Raw genomic sequence first — 12815 nt, 5'->3', positions numbered from 1 at the left:
GACTGAATGAAAAGAAAGGGAACAGCATGGCTTGTGTAGTTACGGTGCTTGTGTAAAGTGTGGTAGAGAGGTTGTCGCAGTGGGGTTTGATGGCCCAAATAAAGAAGCCACTGTCTGCTGTGTGCTTGTGAATGGATAAGTGTGTCACATACTGTAGAGAGATTGTCACAGCGGGACTGGATGGCCTGGATGAAGAGCCCACTGGCTGCAGAGTTGCGGTGCACTGCGCTAATAAAGTCCTGCACCGGCGGCTCATGGGACAAACTGATCAGATCCCTCACGTGATTCACTGTCAACCAGGTCAGATGCTCTGAATCGTGTAGGTTCTGACACTGAAAAATGGTGACAGAGAGGGAATATCAACAACAAAGGAAAACAGCAAGAAACTCGCAAAGAGACAGTGGAAGACAGATAATTGCACTGATCTCAAAACACAAGTCAAGTCACAGTGCAAAAGAAACTAATAAAAGCCCCTTCAATAGACCGAAGGCTTCATATACTGATATGCACAGGTTAGCGGTCCATGTACAGGTCTCACCACATAGTCGCAGAAAAGGATGAGAGCTCCTCTGCGAACAATCTCTCTGTTGCACATAGCCAGCTTCCCCTCCGGTCTCTCCATTTCTCCCTCTCCAGACGAGTGAGGACTCAGCAGTTTGGTGCTGGACAGACTGTGCCTCCTCAAGAGAGACAGAGAGGGTGAAGACACATCAAGATGCAATGTTTTTTTTCATAACACAAGGCTAGATTATTGTGGGGAAAAGACTAACAACAAAAACTGAACAGTGTGTTACGCGTGGATGTACTGTGTGGCATTACATGAATCCAAACATAGAACCTAAATAATAATCATAAAAATTAATCATAAGTTTTTAAAAGACTGCAAAGTAGTTAATAATAATAATTCACAACAAACAGCTTACCTGGGCGTTTGGTGTACTTCAGACCACCAGGTGTAGTTGGTGTAGTTGATTATGAGTAGCACCTGGCACCAGAGCAGCACTAAAGAGGGGTGTGTGGTGATGAGCTGCAGCACCAGGCCATTAAGCCCCTCCAGAGGGTAAAAACTACCCCCCTCACCCCCTTCCGCCTTCAGCAGACGGCTGCCTGCAGCCGTGATGCGGCGGAACATTCCTGCAGACCAGGCAGAATAACAACAGACAGTTAACAACAGAGGTTATTGGAAATATAGAGCAAATCTAAGTGTACAGAACAGTTACTTAGGAAATAGACGTAAAAAAAAAAAAAAAAGCCGTCATCACACATTAGATGGATCCGTCAAATGAAAGATTGTGTGTTTTCATAATGCATCTTCCATGACCTAAATAATTCAAACGGTCTTATCTTGATTACAGATTTAACATTTGATTTCTGTACTTGTCTAGTTTTAGGTGTGCATGATTACCTGACTTGAAGATGTGGATGAGACACATGAGGAGAGTACCCAACTGCTGGCAGTAGAAAGTGTGCTGCTGCTCAGTCATATCCACCTTCACCTGCTTACTAGAGATATCATCCAACAACACTCCTACCAACTGCAAAAGGAACCTGAGGGAGAGCGAGAGAGTGGACAAAGTTCAGAGAAAAAGATAACGTTTAAACAGTTGAGTGGAAAAGTGTTGAGTGGAAATGAACATTTAAGGAACATGCACCTGCATTTCCTCTTAAAAAGGTAAAAAGACTTTCATGGGGTCAGCACTCACCTGGCGAAGGTCTCTTCAGGTGGGAAGCACTGTGGTTCTCCATTAGTCTCTAATGCAGCACTGGGCGAGGCATGTGAGGGCGAGGGGTCGTCGTTGTGAAGACGGCGGATGGTGGGGCAGGAGAGAAGGTATGGAGATAAAGACAGCTCCTGGACACGAGACAGAATGATGTCCTCCGTGGACTGGGAAATCAGCACACGAAGAATCGCCAAAATGCCAGAGACCCACAGCTGCACTGTACCAACAGATGCCTACAGCAAAAGCAAATAATCAACATAATCACATATCATGTAACGGAAGCAAAAAAATATATATGTAAAGTTTTGAACTATCAGATACACACAAACAGAAGCTATAGGCCAACAACATTAAAAAAGTATACAGCACATCTTTGATGGTTCTGTATATCTTGTCCAGAAATGCATGTGTACAAGTACACTTCCTGAGTGAGGAGTGAGTCCAGGAGAAAAGACATGCATATTACTGATGCACTGCATTGTGTGTACATGCAAGTGTTTATATAATTAGCAGACAGTTAAAACGTTTGTTAAATAAAATCTATGATGTCAGGTGGATCACTAATGACATTCTGACCATTGTAGAAGGTGTCACGAACATGCTCTTCAGCAGCATGTCCACTGGTCTCAGAGAGGATGGAGCCACTGTTTCAAACAGTGTGTTCAGCACTCCCAACGCTTCGGGGGAATCAAGGTGCATCTGTAATGATATAAATACATGAGTGTGCAAGCATCCCCACGCATACGTTCCTCTTTTACATACTTCTCAAAATAACATTAAAAGAATGATTAATGGTTTATTACGTAATTATAAATACATAATTAAATATGTTTTTTCTCAAAGCAGGGTTTCTTAGCTAGCCAGTTAAGATGCTTAAGCCCAGAAGTTAGTACTATCCAATAGAAATATCCCTCAAATGTCACCTCGCTAGGCTCAAGGTTTACATCATCTGGCATAATTGGGAAAACCCTTCTTGTAAAACACACCCATTAGTTCTGCATTCAGACTACAGCACTATGAAATTGCTCACCTGCTGTTTTCCAATCATGGGCAAAATGATATCAGCAATCTGCCGTGAAAGCCTCTTCCATTTGTCTTCATTCTCTTTATGACACTGCTGCAGGACCAGGATAAACATCTCCAAGACCTATACATACACACACAGACACACACAAACATTTGAAATTATGGAAATATACTTCAGTAAACCCCAGCAGAAGTAGATTGTTAATGCAGTACACATACAAACACAGAAGGATCAATTCGGTGGTACCTGGTGGTGTTGTATAAGTCGCAGCAGCATGGATACCACCACCTCTTTCTGGGTCTCCAGCTCTTTGCCTGCATCAGCCTTATTGGAGCCTCGTAGCACAAAAAGATCATGCACTATAGGCTGCAGAGCAGGAATCGCTAAAAGGTAATAAACAGATCATTAATATTTACATTAGGGAGCAAATACTAACACTGCGATGTTACATATTGCTATTTTTTTCAATTTACACGTTCAAAAGTTTGTGTGTGCTTTTTCTGCATGTCACATAATACACGTGTAAAGAGTCTTAGCCTACACTAAGAGAAAGAAGCAATATAGACACGTTTGTGTTTATTTCACATACCATGGGTAACTGCTTTCCTGCCACTAGCCATGATGCCGTCACACAGCTGAATAATTTTTGGAATGCTGATGATCTGTTTGGAGTGATACCGCTCATATGACAGCAGCACCAAGAAGAAGAAAATATTGGGAATGATTGCCTTGGATTCCCTGTATTGAAAAAGAGCAAGATATCCAGTGTATGTTTAAATGAGGGCATTTCTTTTCCTAGTGGTTTTTATTTTACAGAAATCCAAATTTAACCATGTCAAAGAAATTAAACAACAGAACATTTGTAATTTCAAATTTCTGTTTATTTCTTTTTCCTTACCACCCAACCCCAATGAATCCCATCATAACAACTGGGTGTATTGTATAGGGTTTCAGCTCAGAAAGTAGAGTTTTCCCCTTGTATGTTCTTTGAATATTTTAAATCTCTTTTATTTTTACCTAAATTATATATTTTCAAAATGTAAGTAAGTCCCAAAACTGCAGTACATATAAAAGTAGCCTCCAAAATTCACAAGAAGGCACTCAGCTTTAATAATTAAGCATTCTTAAAGCCTCACAAGTTTTGCCCTATTGTTTTTTCTATGAATTTTTCTTTTTTCGCCCAATTTGGTGCTGCAGACACAGGCATCCACAGAGAGTGCCATCTACCCACCAGGAGAGAGCATAGCCAATTGTGCTCCCTCAGACTCTGCCCGCTGATGGTAAAGCGACATGGCTTGAGATTGAAACTGGGGATTTCAGCAGCAGAAAGTAACGCATACCAACATGCATTTGTTCAGTTACAACATCTCACCTGAACTGTCCCACCTCAATATATTCAAACTGTTTCAGCACAAAGCCAATGAACACCTGGAACAACACACATTAACATATTAACACACTGCTTGCAAAAGTTACTTCTGAACTAAAAGCATGTCTAAAATGTCAGTTGTTTAAGCAGCATGTGTTCAGCATGTGTATGCAGCTGTGTCACTTACCTGGTCCGAATCAAGCAAGCAGTAGTTGACTCGGAGCTGCACCAGCTGGGCAAGCAGGTCCAGCACTTGCTTCTGCAGGGCCACAGAAGTGCTGGTGGTGTACTGCTTCAGTGCTTTGATTACCAGTGGCTCGAACAGACGGATGTGGTTGTGGATGGCATTCTAAAACACAGACGAGCTGTGATAAATCCTGATATGGAGCAATGCTGTTTTAAAAGACACCAGCAGTCTAGCGGCATGTAAAACGTCTAAATTTCTATCAAACAATGCTCATAAACAGAAATCTCAATGCAAGATCAGGAAAACAGTAGAGCATCAGTCAGTGAATGGAAGGCTGAGAATTAGACTAATTGTACATTCAATAGCCTTCTTTACCTTGTCTCCTCGATGGCGTGTTACATTGGTGATGCTGGACCTCAGCTGATTGGACACTTTCTGCATTACATCAAACCACCTGTAGGTGCACAATGACAACACAGTCATCCACAGCTTGATCAAAGAGGTTGTGAACTTATCTCTGTGTTTTTACTCACCCTGAAGCATCTTGCTCTTGTTCAGCTTGCACCATGTTCCTTAAGCTGGCATCTGCAAGAGCCTGTGTAAAGTGCGTGTACGGTGCCATGAAACAGTAGTGGTAGAGACCTGGTCTCAGGCTGGAGGAACCCAGACGTAGGGCCTTCCCCTGGGACCGGCATTGGTGGGAAGTGGTTCCATCATACTGGGAAGCCAGGTTTGTCCCAAAAAGAGTCTTTAGCAGCTGAGGGGGAAAAGAGCAGAACCCAGAATAACTAAGTCGCAGGTGTAACAGATGACCTCCTACATCTTCTCACCTCCAATAATCCTACCACCTGTCCACCAGACCTTGTTCCATCCCCTCTGTTCCAAACAATCGCTCCAAACCTCCTTCCTTTCATCTCCTTTGTCATAAACAGCTCTTTGTTGTCAGGTCATGTACCATCGGCCTTCAAGTCTGCCAGAGTTGTACCCATCCTAAAGAAACCAACTCTGGACAACTTGGACATCGGCAACTACAGACCTATCTCTCTTCTCTCTTTCCTCTCAAAGATTCTCGAACGTTCTGTCTACAACCAATTGTCTCTCTTTCTCACTCAGAACAATCTACAGGATCCTCCTGTCCATCCTTGCCGGCCTTGGAATTACCGGCTCTGCATGGCAATGGTTTGCATCATACCTGCAGGGACGCTCATACCAGGTAACATGGCAGGGTGACACGTCCGCTCCTTGTAGTCTCTCCCCTGGCGTTCCACAAGGCTCGGTTCTTGGTCCTCTTCTTTTCTCACTCTACACTAGCTCTCTTGGTAAAGTGATATCCTCTCATGGATTCTCTTACCACTGTTACGCCGATGACACTCAATTCATGCTCTCTTTCCCACCGTCTGACACACAGGTTTCTGCCCGCATCTCAGCATGCCTCGCCGACGTCTCTTCTTGGATGGCGGCTCACCACCTCAAACTCAACCCCAGCAAGACGGAGCTGCTGTACGCCCCGGGAACTGCTGGACCAAAAAAACGATCTTGCCATCTCTCTACAGAAGTTCGAAGCCTTGCTGTAGTCATGGATGATCAGTTATCGTTCTCAAGTCATGTTGCAAACGTAACCTTCGACCCTTCCTCTCTAGAGAGGCCACCCAGGTGCTTGTTCAGTCTCTCGTCACTTCAAGACTTGACTACTGCAACTCTCTTCTGGCTGGTCTTCCTCTGCACACCATCAGGCCCCTGCAACTCATCCAGAATGCAGCGGCACGGGTCATCTTCAATGTCCCCAATGTCACTCCACTGCTGCTTTCGCTTCACTGGCTTCCTGTAGCTTCTGCCCGCATCAGATTCAAAACCCTGACGCTGGCCTACAAAGCCAAGAACAGACCAGCCCCTCCGTACTTGATGGCAATGGTCAAAAGCCGATCTTCGCCCCCTTCGAGCTTCAAGTACGGCTCGGCTTGACATGCCATCCCTCAAAATCCGCGGAAGACAAGCGTCCAGGCTCTTTTCTGTCCTGCACCAAAGTGGCACCAGAGCTTCCCCTGGGTGTCCGAACGGCTGAGCCGCTCGCGGTCTTCAAACGCAGACTGAAGACCCACCTCTTCAGAGAGTACTTGGACGATTAGAGTACTATGGTCACCTTATTGTCTTGTGTTTAGTAATGTCTAAGCTTAGAGGTATCCTTTGAATTATTGGTCTATTCTAACTAGCTAAGGTTTTTCGTGGGTAAATAGCAAAGCACTTTGTAAGTCGCTCTGGATAAGAGCGTCTGCTAAATGCCATAAATGTAAATGTAAATGTAACAATATATGGGTTCATCTGAAGGTGATGATGAACTTTTATCTATATTCAACCATATTCAACCTGACTTGATCAAACTATTGTCAGAGATGTACACAACTGGGTGAACATGTGTGCATGTACATGTGGCTGTTACGAACCTGTTGGACACACACTGTACACAGTGTGGGTTCCCGTGAGAAACAGGATTTTAGGTAACCCAGGATTTCCTCCACACACTAAGACAGAAAAAAATAATTAGAATAATAGAAATAATGTTACTCTGTATTTGATTCCGAGCTGAATCCAGAACATCTCTTATAGAGGTTTAAATTATAAGCAATATTAAGGAAAATAATTATATAAAAAAGTGATTTCATTCAGTCATTCAGTCCCACAGTCATACCTTGCCAATGTCGTGCAGAGTGGCCAGCTCCAATAGCTGGGATAAAACATCTAGGGCTGAACGCAAGAAGCCGCCAAACTTCTCATTGCTGTTGTGGAGGTCCAATGTGACCTGATAACACCCACAAAGTAAGTGTTGAGAAAGTATCTAAACATATTACACATGGATCTAAGACACCTATCTATCACTTAAGGCACCAGGAGTAAAAACAGAATTGTGGTGCAGTAAAACAAACACACAGTACATTTGATATGTTTTCTTTAGAAGGTAAAGCAGAGCTGAGAAATGATAAGAAGATCTGCAGAAAAGTAATGCCTGAAACAAGACTCTACCGCTTTAATGAAAGCAGACTAACTTTATAGTTGGCATGAGTGGCTTTGAGGACATCATACAGCTTCAGGTACGGAGGCAGATGGTAGAAGCTGCCCATTGAGGTGGACTTGCTCACTGGAGCTGTGCCTGTGCTGTCTGTTTGTCTGCCTGTTTTAAGACAAAGGAAGGACGACAAGGTTCAGATCACAATAGCAAGGAAAGATAGAAGCCATCATTAATTCTTTTATAATTCTAAAATTCTTTCAAGATTTGCTGGTCCCACTTTAAAACTGTTACATAGAATGGTAAACTACTAGAATGCAACTAAGCTGACACAAATGCTTTCTTACACATGTGAAATGGTCCTTTGCGGTCACAGATTTACCTGTATTGGTCTCTCCTCCTTTCTTTGGGCTCATGGGGGTGGTGCTGGGTTCAGACATTTCCTTCTCTTTGCCCTTCCTCCGGATTGGACTCAAAGATGGTGTGTTGGCCAAAGAGGGCAAAGAAGCCTGGAGGGGGAAAAAAAAAAGTAATTACCTGAAACAGATTTTATATACAACAACAATAGCTTAGGGCTTTTGGATAATTCCACATGTAGTGTTGGCAAATTAAAAAAAAAATTAATTAATAAAAAAAAATCATAATACTGACATTTTCAACTAACTGTAATTTTCAGTACACTCATCAAGTTTTCCTTTTTGTATGTGAAACATAATCTTCATAGTCAAATCACACAATCATACTTTCCATACTGTTCTGAACTATATTTAAAATAGTAGTATACTAATTACCTAAGCTATGACAGCCCATCAGCTGTATAAATAGTGTAAAGGGCATCTTTCCCGATACAGGTGTAAAAACCTATAAAAAAAAAAAAAAAAACTCCTAACATTTATGTTGGTAAGTTTTAAATGTGCTGCAAAGCTCTTATCTGAAGTTGCTCATTGAGTCTTTGTTGAAAGCAGTACAGACTGATGTGTATGCAGTCCATTTTTTTTTCTATATATAAACAACTACTGTTTTTAACATCCTTACTGATAAAGTTCACTATAGTTTAGGCAATAATTTGTTTGACTTAAAATATACATTCCAAAGAGAGAAGTTAATACCAATATAACAAACATTTTTTGGGGCCCAAAATTACAGAATTGTTCATTTATACATTGCTCCATCACTCCATGTTACCTTGACAGCAGGGCCAGGGGGTATGTCGTCAAGCACATGTGCACAGATGTTAAGGATCTTCAGTAGGTGGGAGAACAGCTGCTCCACCATAGCAACCAAGGAGCGGTCACTGAGGGCCGGCCACGCTTCCTCCTGTTTAGAAGGGGTGGAGCTAGACTCCTCGTCACCAGACCAAGGACTCTTCATGCACTTTGGAGCAGCAGCTTTAGTTTCAGATTGGACAGACAATGATTGCACAGATGAGACCACAAACAGAACACAGAAAAATGTAACACGAACATGAAACGTAGGGAAGTAAGAAAGGCAGGAGAGTTTGAGACAAAAAGTAAAACATGATTTGTCAAGTCAAGTCAAGATGCTTTTATGGTCATTCCATCTGAGTACAAGTACATTACAAATACAAGTTCTCACCGGCAAGTAGGTTTCCAGCCAGCATCAAGGCATCCTGATGGGCAGAGAGGTCCAGTGGAAACCATGCGGAAGAGAGCAGCGACAGCACCATGCTGGTCACACCCACTGTCAGAGTTCGGCGGCTCTCCTCGTTGCTGCCAGATTGAGATTGCGACAGACTACAGAAGGTAGGCAGACAGACACACAAGGTACTGTGATTTGTCTTTTTTACAAGTTACAATGTAAAAATATGTTCTTTATTAAGTTCTTCCTAGGTGATAAAATTCATGAGACTATACAACAAAATTAACAGAACTGTTGTTGTGTGTATGCACTGACCTGAAGGAACGTCCACGGCTGCGATACTGGCTGGAGCGCGTTGAGTGGAACACAGGTGAGCTGACAAAGCCACAATGCCATCCTGTGCTCCAAGTGCACACTGGAAAAGTGGAGGATAGCAGACACAGGGCCTCACAGCAACCAAACTGGAAGAGACAAATAATGTCACGTTACAAACACACACACACACACACACACACACACACACACACACACTATACATACATTAAGTTCAATAATATGTGCTGTCAAAACTATTAAACTGGATTAGTGCAACTCAATACAGCTATATTAACCTACATATGAATCTATAATCATATTTTCTATTTCTGCTGTGAAACTGCTAAGCTGAATTTTACAGGTGCATAAAAACAAAGATCAGCAGTGCAAAACTTACAGTCAGAGCTTTGGAAGTGGAAGAGGTAAGAGCATGAGAAATAAGAGTGATGACCCGAGACAGGTTGTTCTCCACTGTGATGTCCGACACACTCTGTGATAGATTGTAGCCTCGATATGTCCTGTTAGGAAGTATGCAAGTTAAACTGATCATTGAACTGATATTATTTTATGCATTGCAATATAGTACCATTTTGTACATAAAGATATGCAAAAAAAAAGGGGTGTATCTTTTTTTTACCGTGTGATTGTGCTGACAGTAAACTGGGAGGGAGGCTGGGTCTCATGCATCAGAAGCTGCAGGTACACACTGCTCTGGTCCCGAGCAATGGCCACCACTGGATCTGCCTGAGCCTGGTCACAGTCATAGAACAACCTGGACACGAGTCTAGGGACGGACACACACGGACACACGGGAAATAAAGTAAATAGGAAAATCTACTAGAGCAGTTATTATGCATCCTAGGCAGAAGACAGTCAGACTGACAACACATTTCAATTAGGTCAGGTTGGTTTTGGTCTTCCCTCAGAAGTGCTGGGTACCAATAACGTCTTACCAGTATTTAATTACCTTGTCCTTTAATTAAGTTGTGTAATGCAATGCAATTGCTGACTTAATAAGAACTACTATTGACAGGTCTAAAAGAACAAGATTACACACTGTGTGTTTATAACATATCCTATGTTACAACAGATTATTTGTGGCTATTCACGCATGTAATTTGCATGCGTGCTATGTGCTTCACATTGACTCAAGTGATCAGTGAAATCATTTAATCACACTGGTCTTAAACTGATTAATGAAGATCTACTTATGCTGAAGAACAGAACGTCCCAACTTCACTTAAACAGGTCAGACTCTATTGTCATTCAGCTCTGTAAGATTTACATTTCACAGGAATTTCAAACAGCATTAGCTGATCATGACTGTAATAAGCATGACCGACTGAGTGTGTTCCCATAACGTTCGCATAAGATGTCTCTGAATACCTGCTAACGGTAGAAGCAGCAACATGTCGTACACGTGGGTCCTCATCTCCCAGCAGGTAAAGCACTACGTCATGTATCACTCTTTCCTGCAGTCTCAACAACTGAGAGAGAAACACATCATGTTGCAGTGCGTTCAACAGTGAAGTTCAGCAAATTTCAATGCCAGAAAATGCCAGAAATGCACCTAATAGCAACTGGGAACGGGCTAACATAGATATGAAATTGATTAAGAGCGCACAGAAATACACTATACCAAAAACAAAATGAAAAATATTGAAATATTAAAAAAAAAAAAAAAAAAAAAAAAAAAAAAAAAAAATCAATATTGAGCCTCGAGACAGTGTAGAACCGAAACATCCTTACCCTAGTGTAGTGATGCTCTCCTCTGTGCAGCTTCTCAGTTTTCCTCTCCAGGAAACAAACTAACCTGTCACAGAAATGTGTGGACAAGTGAGGCAGAGTGCTGAGAGTTATTTAGGTGTTACTTTGTCATGTTGTCATGGATTGCAGGTCATAAGTTTATGCATACAGCCACGCATATAACCACAAATAACCCAAGGTTACAGTCCCCCCAGGTTACTTTCCACCCAGAGCGAGACTACATGCAGTGAGCTGGCTGAACTGACCAGCAAACCACTTGTAAGGAAGACTTGTGCAATAATCAAAACCTGCTTTCAAAAGTCCAATGAGCCTTACACTACTCTTACCGAAAGTCCACTTCAGCCAGGGTTTCGAGTAGCTCAGTACGGACCAGCCAGTAAGAGCAATCCTTCAGGGTCAGCAAGTTTATTATGAGCTGCAGACCCAGTTCACTGAGACTGCTGCTGCACAAAGCCATGATACAGTGCTGAAACAAAACACACACATAGATAAGCTGTCGGGAGAAAAAGAGTTGAAGGACATGGGTTTCTTCTTTAAGGGGCACAGTTTTTTTCTAAAATTAGTCACAGCCAAACAACATCTGCCAAACCATGGTATTATCACAACAACAACTTGCTTTGGTCTAAACCACCTTGTAACCTGGTGGTGAAATTTTGTATGTATTACTTACTCTCACAGCCGAGCAGGCCATCTTGCATGTCACAGAGGACTCATCCTTTAGACTGCGCTGCAGCAAGGGCACAAAGTCCTCCAAAGACAAAGGATTTCCTGAAATACAGGAAAGCAAGAGTATAGGAAAGACTAAAATCTGCAGTCCATATCAGACATGATAAATTGTGTTACTCTTACAAAAAAAAAGGGGAAACACTGAAATTTGGAACATGGTTCCTCTTCAAGTCTCACCAGTCGTGCTGTGAATGCAGGAGAGCCATGGCTCGGTGCTAAAGCGAGTCTTGAGCAGAACAGCCTGGATCAAAGCTCCACAGAGTATGGCTGTAGCTCCTCTGATCTGAGGGTCCCCGTGCTCAATGTAGTGCAAGACTTCACTGATGTACTGTTGCTCTGTTTAAATAAATAAACACCATAAAGCTAGTTATAGATAAATTACTGATCACGAAGGAAATACCACAGTAATACGGGTGGTACAGTATAACTATAGAGCTGTAAATAGTAGATGACCACCAGGGCAGTGCTCACAAGTGGAGACCGAGAAGTCGAATACTAGTAAGTCATGCACATTTCATAAAAATTTAAGTTTGATAGACACACTAAAGTATGTCAAAACTAAGAATAGTCAGGCTACACAGCTGGTCTGACAGAGCATTAAGCGCATATGTGCTCACTAAGTCACTTGCAAGGTATGTATTGACTGTTTGGCACTGTAATTCTCAGACTGCAGTACCGCCCTGGCATGTAATACCATAAATAGACACTGATTTGCTTTAACATTTCCAAAGTCAATCTCTCGTCACAGCCAAAAGTACATATCTGAAGGCTAAATATGCCACTATGGTAACATTTGTACAAACTGAACAACTTTTTAATTAGACACGAGTAATGAAGGACTTACCATCTGCTTGTTGTCCATCCAGGGGCTCAAGGTAGAGTTTGTTAAAAAAAGCTTCTGGGAGAAGAGCTGCTGCTGCACCTACACAACTAACAGCTAAGGCCTTTACGCTCACACGCACCTCCTTATCAGGAACCAGCCCTGGAAAGCACAAGTGCATAGCAGTCAAAACTCAGTGTGGTCAAATACTGTGCATTTCTGCTTCAGGGTCACAGCACACTCCAATTCACTACAGCAGGCATTGCCAAAGAACTATTAAAAT

At 42.3% G+C, this 12815-nt stretch overlaps 1 protein-coding gene across 5 annotated transcripts in view; it reads right to left on the bottom strand.

Annotated features, from left to right (window-relative positions):
- htt (huntingtin) overlaps positions 1–12815 on the bottom strand; it is a 43586-nt gene that overhangs the window by 17771 nt on the left and 13000 nt on the right. For 4 of the 5 annotated variants that reach the window (XM_072678499.1, XM_072678500.1, XM_072678503.1 and 1 more), the window contains 28 exons: positions 12557–12694; positions 11890–12048; positions 11657–11754; positions 11313–11452; positions 10969–11032; positions 10606–10706; positions 9857–10003; positions 9617–9737; positions 9220–9365; positions 8902–9059; positions 8491–8693; positions 7688–7814; positions 7346–7470; positions 6991–7101; positions 6746–6823; positions 4838–5061; positions 4680–4758; positions 4305–4466; positions 4121–4176; positions 3338–3486; positions 2995–3131; positions 2752–2868; positions 2298–2420; positions 1704–1954; positions 1406–1548; positions 924–1134; positions 539–680; positions 153–332 (listed from right to left, as the gene is read on the bottom strand). In XM_072678499.1, coding sequence (XP_072534600.1) covers positions 153–332; positions 539–680; positions 924–1134; positions 1406–1548; positions 1704–1954; positions 2298–2420; positions 2752–2868; positions 2995–3131; positions 3338–3486; positions 4121–4176; positions 4305–4466; positions 4680–4758; positions 4838–5061; positions 6746–6823; positions 6991–7101; positions 7346–7470; positions 7688–7814; positions 8491–8693; positions 8902–9059; positions 9220–9365; positions 9617–9737; positions 9857–10003; positions 10606–10706; positions 10969–11032; positions 11313–11452; positions 11657–11754; positions 11890–12048; positions 12557–12694 — 3890 coding nt within the window. The remainder of the gene's footprint in view (positions 1–152; positions 333–538; positions 681–923; positions 1135–1405; positions 1549–1703; positions 1955–2297; positions 2421–2751; positions 2869–2994; positions 3132–3337; positions 3487–4120; positions 4177–4304; positions 4467–4679; positions 4759–4837; positions 5062–6745; positions 6824–6990; positions 7102–7345; positions 7471–7687; positions 7815–8490; positions 8694–8901; positions 9060–9219; positions 9366–9616; positions 9738–9856; positions 10004–10605; positions 10707–10968; positions 11033–11312; positions 11453–11656; positions 11755–11889; positions 12049–12556; positions 12695–12815) is intronic. The other variant, XM_072678502.1, reaches the window with a different exon arrangement.

The sequence above is a fragment of the Salminus brasiliensis genome, chromosome 4, assembly GCF_030463535.1.
Source record: "Salminus brasiliensis chromosome 4, fSalBra1.hap2, whole genome shotgun sequence".
Lineage (NCBI taxonomy): Eukaryota > Metazoa > Chordata > Actinopteri > Characiformes > Bryconidae > Salminus > Salminus brasiliensis.
Note: the sequence above shows the minus strand (reverse complement) of the source record. Positions and strands in the feature narration are given on the sequence as shown.